The sequence below is a fragment of the Pelophylax lessonae genome (assembly GCF_965119305.1).
Source record: "Pelophylax lessonae genome assembly, chromosome: 2".
In the NCBI taxonomy this organism is placed as follows: Eukaryota; Metazoa; Chordata; class Amphibia; order Anura; family Ranidae; genus Pelophylax; species Pelophylax lessonae.
In genome coordinates this window covers 725330734-725339948 of record NC_138769.1, presented here as the reverse complement: position 1 = coordinate 725339948, position 9215 = coordinate 725330734, and the positions used below count along the sequence as shown (strand labels likewise).

General features: G+C 41.1%; 1 protein-coding gene across 1 annotated transcript; it reads left to right on the top strand.

Moving 5' to 3' along the window:
- Positions 1-7572: 7572 nt before the first annotated feature.
- LOC309546787 (olfactory receptor 4B13-like) lies at positions 7573-8523 on the top strand (the record flags this gene model as incomplete). Its single annotated transcript, XM_082246476.1, has 1 exon — positions 7573-8523. The coding sequence occupies one exon, from the start codon at positions 7573-7575 to the stop codon at positions 8521-8523; it is 951 nt and encodes a 316-aa protein (XP_082102602.1).
- Positions 8524-9215: the final 692 nt, after the last annotated feature.

Below are 9215 nucleotides of genomic sequence, written 5' to 3'. Positions count from 1 at the left end.
AATCACTGCAATGAAAGAGTGCAGTGCATTATGGGGCGCTCCTCCGTGGGCGAACTTCCTGCTGTGTTCAGCAAACACATCAACAGCTAATGTTCGAGTCAAACTTACATTCAACTCGAACACACAGCCCATCCCTAGTCAATACATCATCTGATCGTGCTCTGGTCATGCTCTTGTATAGTCCTATAGTCATAATCCTGTTCACGTGCTGATCACTACCTCCCTTCTTAACAATGAATCCTTTAATTCAGTGTATCCTGCCAACTTTTCCAAGTGTTGGTTGGTGGATTTAGTACAGTATGGAAGAACTGCATGAAACCAACTTTGTTTAATAATTTTCAACAAGGTTTTGCATAATTGTACTGCTTCATTGTGTGGGTTAACACCCCTTGCGCCTGGAGGCCAAAGTACTACATCAGAAGGATCATGTCTTCTCATCTGCCAGTGAGCAGTGACACCCGTCCCAGCATTGCCTACAAAGCAATTTTGAGGGAACTACTAGCATTGAACACTGATTTTCCTCCACCAGTTCTTTTAACACACCTTACACTTTCTCTTTATCCCAAAGGTATGGGGGGGGGGGGGGGGAGCTGCTATATACTTTGCAAGTCCTTGCACTCGTGGTCCAGGCCCAGTCCTGAGAGAGAGTTTTGATATTTTGGGGGCCCCAACTTGGGGTCCCTGCTGCTTAGATGGGTAGACCATACCGCCATCAATCCACCCCTCCAACAGAACCTCTGCCACTTGCCATCACGCCTCCTTCCTTGAACTGGCTGCTTCACCTGCCTTTTACTTTTCACTCTCCAGTACCCATAAGGTTAACATGGAGATTTACATTTGGTTCCCTGTTCCCATACACTGCAGGATTTTAGTCACACTTTGCATTCCTGTAATCAGAATAGACCATTCACTTAAACAGTAGGAATGGGGAAATGATTCGGCCCAAGCATGAGAACATTTGCCTGTTCGGCCATTCGCCGAACACCCGAATTTGCAGGGTGTTTGCACTGACGAACACCCTGCAATGCACTAAGCGCTGCACAGTGCACTCTGCGCCCTGATTGGTAAAAGCTTTGCCCAATCAGGGTGCCGTGTAAGTGTAAGCTGGTTGTTAAGGAGCGGGGCTGGAAAGCCATCCGTGCCCCCCACTGCCCCAAAGCCCCCCCCCCCATGTTGAGGGCATGTGCCCTTGTATGGTTCAGGAGGGGGCGCTTGTTTGTCCCCCCCCCCCATTACTGGCCTGCCAGGCTGCATGCCTGGTAAAGCGTCTGGTATGGATTTTGGGGTGGGACCTCAAGCTGTTGTTTTCTTTATTTTTTTAATAGCCAGGTGCTGCCAATTGTAACCATGAGTAATTTTAAATGGGATTTGACTCGATTTGTTTTCTTTTGAAATGTCATTTTTGCTGCAGCATGTTTTATGCATGCTACAGATGCGGCACTTTACAGGCACATCAAGGGTACCCCCAAGCACTATATTTTAAGGAATTTTTCATTTTTATTGTTGCACTTTAAGCATAATTAAAAAAAAAAAAAAAAAAACCATTGCTGGGGCTCCCAAAATTCCGATCATACATCTTAGGTAAATACAAAACCATAGAAAGAAAAAAGGATGGGGTTTAAGGGCCCAAATGAGATGGTCAAAATATGTGATGCAACATGGAAATAACGTTAAAAATACATATTTATTGAATTCTGTTCACATAAAAAGCATGCATGAACATGCTGTGAAGACATACATACATATAACATTTACATATGATAAATTAAAATTGAGAACACAAAGTGGGTAACCGGATGGTAGGGTCTCAGTCAGAAAAGTTGGACATGGTCCCTGTGCAGCCAACTCATTTCGCTTGATTTCGCTTCTTCAGGGCCTACCCAGCTACATCTTAGGTAAATGTCAGCTTTAAACTTCCTTGCCATCTTCTATACAGCATATACCTGCTGTATATTTAATCAATATGTATAGCATATAAACCATGCTGCATACATATTTATTGACGTGGCTGTCCACACACCAGTGAAAATTCCCTCCTTGTGTTGCCCTGTAGAGATCACAGGTATTAATAGCGGACCTCAGTTAATCTGGTTTTACCTGATTCAAACATCCTCTGGAAAAATACAGCTGGAGAGTGAAACTTTCTAATTTGGTTGGTGGCAACAAAGACAGCTTCTGATGCCCAATGTTTTAAAGAGTTTTTTTATTGGCTATATCTGCTGCTGTTTCTCCAGGTTCGCAGGTTCGAAAATGTTGATGATGCGATGCTGATGTTTGACAAAACTACCAACAGACTTTAAGATATTATCCTACGGAGAAGGAGAAGAAGGAAGGCCCCACATTTATCCATTTCCCTGCCAGCTGTTTACATCAGATTTAATCTTGCTGTTTCTGACCGCTCGGTAAAAGGAGGGTCAGACCTTTTGGTAAGCGGTTTGGATTTGTCATGTGGTGATTAAGGAGTCCATACACTGGTGATTGGAGGACCTATCCCATCTGATTTCCTTTAGCCCCCGTTCACACTGGGGCAACCTGTCAGGCGACCTGGTCGCCTGACAGGTCGCCTTCCATAGAGAAGCTGTGGACCCGTTCTAATAGGAGCGACACAAGTCGCTCCGACTTAGAAAAAGGGTCCGGAGCTTCTTTGGGGCGACCCGCATTGACTTCGATGTTATGAAGTCCGTGCCGGCCGCTCCGAGGTCGCGGTGCGAGCAGCGCGCCGCGACCTTTGAGGTCGCCCCGGGAAGTAGCGTCGCCCCAGTGTGAACGGGGCCTTAGAGACTCTCTTTTGGGACTTTATTTATTTATTCACTATGTATTTATTCATTATTTGGCACTGCTTTTTGTTTCTAATGTTCATTATTGGGTGTGTAATCTACCTATATTGCTGGCTGCCTATCTGTTAATGATATTTTCTATTTTCTATTCAGATTCCGAGCGCAGATATTTCCTCCTATATTTTGAATAATTAAAATCACTGCTCCTGAAAAAAACAATCCTTTTTTTTTTTTTTAATTGATACGTGTCACCCCAGGGCAGTACCAGAACCCCCGTACCCCTTTTATGGCCAAATACTTGCAATAAGCCTTCAAAATGGACACTTTTTATTTTTCCTGTTTGGCTCCCATTATCTTTAATGGGGTTCACCATTCAGGTTGGAACGTTTCCCTGTTCCAGAGTTCTTCTGCGAACCCAACAGGGGGGTGTTCGGCCCATCCCATCAACCAGTAACTTTGTTCACTAAATAAATGGTACAGAGACATAGTTCCTCTTCACACAGTTTGGTATCTGCATTCACATGGCAGTGTAACAGGTTAATAATCGAGCAGAATTCTTCTTTACATTTGCCAGGATTGAGTTTAGGGCTATGCTGTGGAGTCTCATAGCTTTAGCTTGCAAAGATTCCTAAAGATTCCGGTACTTTGCTCTCTAATAGTCCCTTTTTAGGGTCCTGTCAATGGTACCGCAGAAAAGTGAAGCATTAAATCCCTCCGCATATGGTCCTACTCTGTCCCATGACCAATCTCCAAGAACAAACATCTCTCAATTGCCCAATGGCCCAACCACTTCCTGCCTAAATACCCCTTCTATGGGTTGCTCCACAGACCAGACAGCAAAGAACACAGCATGTTAACCTTTACAACACTTACAAATACAGTATAGTGATAATTCAATTGGTGTCCAGTGGGCTCCCTCCAGGCGTGCCTGTCCTCAGTATATCCATTATATATGTGCTCCTACTATGGAGTATCTCAAAATTTATAAAGTTACCACTGCAGATAATACTGGGGTGTCTTGTCACAGACTCTGCAGCTTACTCATGTATTTGCAAATGTGTGCAAACTAAACCCCTGTTTTTAACGTGAACTGTCAGACAGGACAATTCGGTTTGTTGCAGGCTGGATGGTAAGCTGAGCTGGGAATTTTTCTATGCTTTTGTTTGACAAGTATGATCCTTCCATGTGCTCCTTGCTGTTAAGGCCAGTTATAGGTTGGAGCACTAACTGTTTGTTTGTGCCGTTGATAATTCAATTGGCACCTGCCAATTGGGGTAAAAAAAAAACTCACCAGAACCTCTCCTTATGTCATATCCACATTCGAAGAAGCAGGGATGGGGGGAGGATTAGAAGGGGAGGAGGAGAAGGGGAAAGAAGAAGTCACATTAGAAAGGCTCAACACCTACTAGCCCCATGTGGTAGAACTTCTACTTCTGGTTTAGGATTGGCCTGCCATTCTTTTTTTTTTTTTTTTTTTTTTTACTGTCCCTTTTGGGGATGGGTTGGTATATAGTTGTAGGATTCTACATTTATATTTTTCTGCTGCCTGCCTTTCTGCCTGGTCATAGAATTACTCTCCCATGGTAGAAGGTGAGCCAGCCTATGGCTATATGATTTCTCCTTGCAATGTAACTATGTCTCCAGTGCACTGCCTTTAAATATTTAAATAAATAAATATTATATATGTATATTTATGTACAGTATATATATATATATATATATATATATATATTTTTTTTTTTTTTTCAAATTTGTCTGTATTTTTTTGTTGATAGCACAAAAAATAAAAAACCCAGTGGTGATCAAATAGCACCAAAAGAAAGCTATATTTGTAGGGAAAAAATGCATAAGTTTAATTCATATACAGCATGACCACGTAATTGTCAGTTAAATAATGCAGTGCCATATGGGAAACAATGGCCTGGTTATAAAGGGTGGTAAATCTTCCGGAGGTCAAGTAGTTAAAGATTCTCTCCCTGCTGTACAGTAGGGCATTGCCCAGCTCCCCATGCCTTTTTTGACAATAGCTTGCCTATTAGCCATGAAAATGGCCAGAATTTAGTATTAGTATACTGTAGGTCTTCCATAGACTTGAATGGGGTTTAATGTTTCTGTTTTTAAAGATCCCTATTTAAGACCCAAACTGAAGACAAATCACTTTGGAAAAATGCTATTCATGTGGTCATCAAGCGTCAACAAAGAATTGATGGCACATAATAAGAATAATAACATCAATAATGTTACTACTAGGGTTGAGCGAACACGGACTGTATTATTCGTGTTCGTACCGAATAATTGGATTTTTGTTACCCGAACACGGACCCGAAAACTACTACTAAAAAAAAAAAAAAAAAAAAAAAAAAATAATAGTAATAATAAAAAATGATAATGAAAATTCTGCTGGTCCAAGGGGGAATCATGGGAGGAGCAGAGCTGTCCAGATTTTCCATTGCACAGCAAGGTCTCAAATTTTGAAGGACATTGTGGGTTCTAGGGTGAAGTGGTGGATATAAACTTTTCATCTTGTTCTAGGTTCACTACATGATTGACATGATTGGAGACCTTTTACTGGTCATCTACTGAAAGTGTACTGATGTATTACATCTTAGTTTGGTACCCCAATTGCTTAGTGAGGGATAAAACTCACCTGAAAATAATCCACACTGTACAGTAATTTGTGGGCTGTAAACCTCTCTCTTTAGATGAAGTCTCTCTGGCAGCAGAGGTAGTGAGACAGTCAACAGTAAATGGCTTCAAACATGGACTTTGGACAAACATAGATGAATACCCACAACAAAAAAGTTAACAAAGAAAACCCCCCAAAAATACAAACAAAACGAAAAAATAAAAACATAAAAAAAACCAACAAAAAAATGGGCAGACTCAATGGACTACTTGGTCTTTTTCTGCCATCACTTTTCTATGTTTCTAGGTTTATGTAGAACAGAGAAAGTAGTGAGTGATTTGTCCCATCCTGGTCACCATTCATTTGAATTATTTCTGTCTGATAGACAGTTTAGAAGGATAAAGTTGAGGACTAACAGGCTCACCAGAGCTATAAATGCATTAAATATAGAAAGGATATTGAATTAATGGGCTGGTGGTCCTCGGTTACTATTATTATAACAGGTATTCTTTTTTAACCACTTTACCACCGGAGGATTTTGCTGTCTTACGTCCAGGCCACTTTTTGCGATTCGGCACTGTGTTAATTTAACTGACAATTGCACGGTCGTGCGACGCCGTACCCAAACAAAATTTACGTCCTTTTTTTCCCACAAACAGAGCTTTCTTTTGGTGGTATTTGATCACCTGTGCGATTTTTACTTTTTGCGCTAGAAACAAAAAAAGAGCGTTTATTTTGAAAAAATAACAATATTTTTAACATTTTTTTATATGAAATCCCCCCCCCCCCAAAATGTAAAAATCTAAATTTTTTAAAATTTTTGGCCAATTTGTTTTCTGCTACCTATGGTTGGTAAAAAAAAATCACAATAAGCGTATTTTGATTGGTTTGCGCAAAAGTTATTGCATTTACTAACTAAGGGAAAGATTTCTGTCATTTGTGGTGTTTTTTTTTTAACGCGTAATGGCGGCGATCTGCGATTTTTTTGCGGGACTGCGACATTGCGGCGGACAGACTGGACCCTTGACTGACATTTTTGACACTTTTGGGGGTACCAGTGACATTACTACAGTAATCAGTGCTATAAATATGCACTGTTACTGTAAAAACGACACTGGCAGGGAAGGGGTTAATTTTATTGGAGAAGGAGGGGTTAATGTATGCCTGGTGCTTACTAACGTGTGTGGGGGGAGGTGACAGAGTGACACAAGGACAGATTGCATGTTCAGCTATGCTGAACACTGCAATCTGTCACTCCTTGTCACTTAGGAGATCTGCCCGCTCTGTTTACACAAGCGGGCGGATCTCGAAACTGGATTCCCCGACAATCGTGGAAGAGCAGTGGCGATCGCTGACGCTCCTCCCCTGGCCCGACTCCCGCTGTGACTGAAAACAGCGGGAGCGCGCCTCCGGCGGCGCGCGAGCGCAGCCTACAGGGGGAGGAGTCCAGCGACGTAGGTCTACGACGCTGGACGGAATCGAGCCACTTTGCCGCAGTACGGTCAACGTGACCGGTCGGCAAGTGGTTAAATTGAATATTTTTAGTTTTCTCAGTATTGATTTGATTTATATGCTGTGCATGACAGCGTGATGTATTGTTTTTATGTTTTTTATAGTTTGTTAAAATGAGGAGTCGGATCAAAATTTAATTCTGACTTTATTTTTGCAAAGACAATAAATCTTATGATTGCGCATGCTTGAGTCATCAATAGCATCAAACCAACAAAAGAGTAGAGATGTGTTTTACACCTTTACTGTGCAAAATTCAAAACTAAGGACAGTTCGACTTTTAATTCAAAATTTCTCTTTTCATGTATTGTTTTTTTTTATTTTTATGTTTTATCTCTTATTTTTAAAGCTTGTTTAATCATTCTGCACTACTTCATTCCATTTTCTGACACTAATTAGTCCATCAGCGGCAGATGTAACAGCTGTGGTCCACTGGGAAGACTTGGATGCAGTGATTGCAAAGTTTCTAAATTTAAATTGTGAGTGAGGTGACACCTTATGAAGCCTATAAATACCCAACTGAATTCAAGAGGAAAGCAATGTGACAAATGTTGCACTAATATCCACAGTGCCTCTATGATTGACGTATTTCAATTTAAAGCATTCGGATTGATAGAACATTTTAGGAATCGCTGATTTTGCAAGACACAAATCCAAATCATGAGCTCAGCTCTGAAAAATGTCTCTGTAACCAATTTTGTTCTGGTGGGGCTTATTGAGATTGAATCATTTGGATATGTTTGTGCTATTTTGGCCCTTGCATTATTTTCAGTCACATTGTTTATGAGCTCTATGATTGTCTATGTAACCTGGACAGAGAAAAGCTTTCATGAGCCTATGTACATCTTAATATGCGTCATGGTTATGAATGTGATGTTTGGGAATGCATCATATTTCCCCAAGCTGGCCATTGATTTGTTCTCCGGATGCTCAACCATCTCCCTCACAGGATGTCTCTGTCAATCTTTCTGTATCCAGCTTTATGGAACTTATGAAATATTTACTTTTACTACAATGGCATATGACCGATATCTGGCTGTAGGCCACCCTCTGAGATACCACACTCTGATGACCAACTCCACAACTCAAACAATTTCACTTGCCATATATATTTTCAATGTGGTGATAGTAACTGTGGGTATATTATTGACATTAGGACTAACGTATTGTGGGGTAAATATCAACAATGTCTTCTGTGAAATAATTTCTCTACAACCGCTTATTTGTAATGAGACAACAATTAACGTCATCTATAGAACGATTTTGACCTTGTTCATTTCGATTAGCTGCTTGCTTGTAATAATGTATTGTTACATAAGAACAGTTATCATCTGTCTGAAACTTTCTGCAGAATCCTCCCAGAAAGCTCTGCATACATTGGTGACTCATATATTGGCCTTCTCCATCTATATTGTTACCCTCTTGTTTCTTAATTTCAGGTACAGTCTAACCACAGGTTCTATATCAACCAAAGTTGACATTATCATACCCTTGATCGGTACCAGCATAGCTACTTCTGCAAACCCTCTCATCTACGGGATAAGGACCAAAGCTCTACGAGAAAAAATTGTATGCAAATTGCATAAAATTGTTGGCAAACCAAAAGAATAAAATTCTTTTTTATTTTTTCAGCAGCAGTCTTACTATTGTAGAGATGTTTATTTTTTTAAATCTCTTTTTACCTTTTGGGGATTTTGTAGGAAATAGAGGGCTGTAGTCCAGCCTTTCGGAGTGTGTCTGTTAGTGTTCACTTGCTGCTTGAGCTTGTTCCATCCAGGTGTGCCAGAAAAGTGCCATTCTGTGGAATGGGTGTTTAGTTTTGTGTCAATCAGCAGACTTGGAGGGTCTTATTAGCTGGCTAGTAGAGTATTAAATATTTCAGCCACATGGTCTTCTTTCCTGAGCTTCTGCCTGGTGATGATGCTACAGTGAGAACTATCTTTCTCCCAATCCTTTTGGCCAAGGGATTGCAGTGTGGCAAATATTTCCTCTACTGGCTGCAAGTGATTTTCTCTTTTACTAGAAGAAGTTAAAGGGGTTGTAAAGGTTTAGATTTTTTTGAACAAAAACAACACACATTTTATACTCACCTGCTTTGTGCAAGGGTTTTGCACAGAGAAGCCCTGAACCTCCTCTTCTGGGGTGCCCTGTTGGCGCTCCTGCTGCTCCCCTTCATGGGCTGTCCCCAGGGAGAACCGCTTTCCATGGGGGGCACCCGTGCATTAAGGTGAAAAACCTTGAGACTTCACAATCCCTTTAACTGCAGTAGTCTCCCACAAGAGAGGTGGTGAGTGACTGGTTGA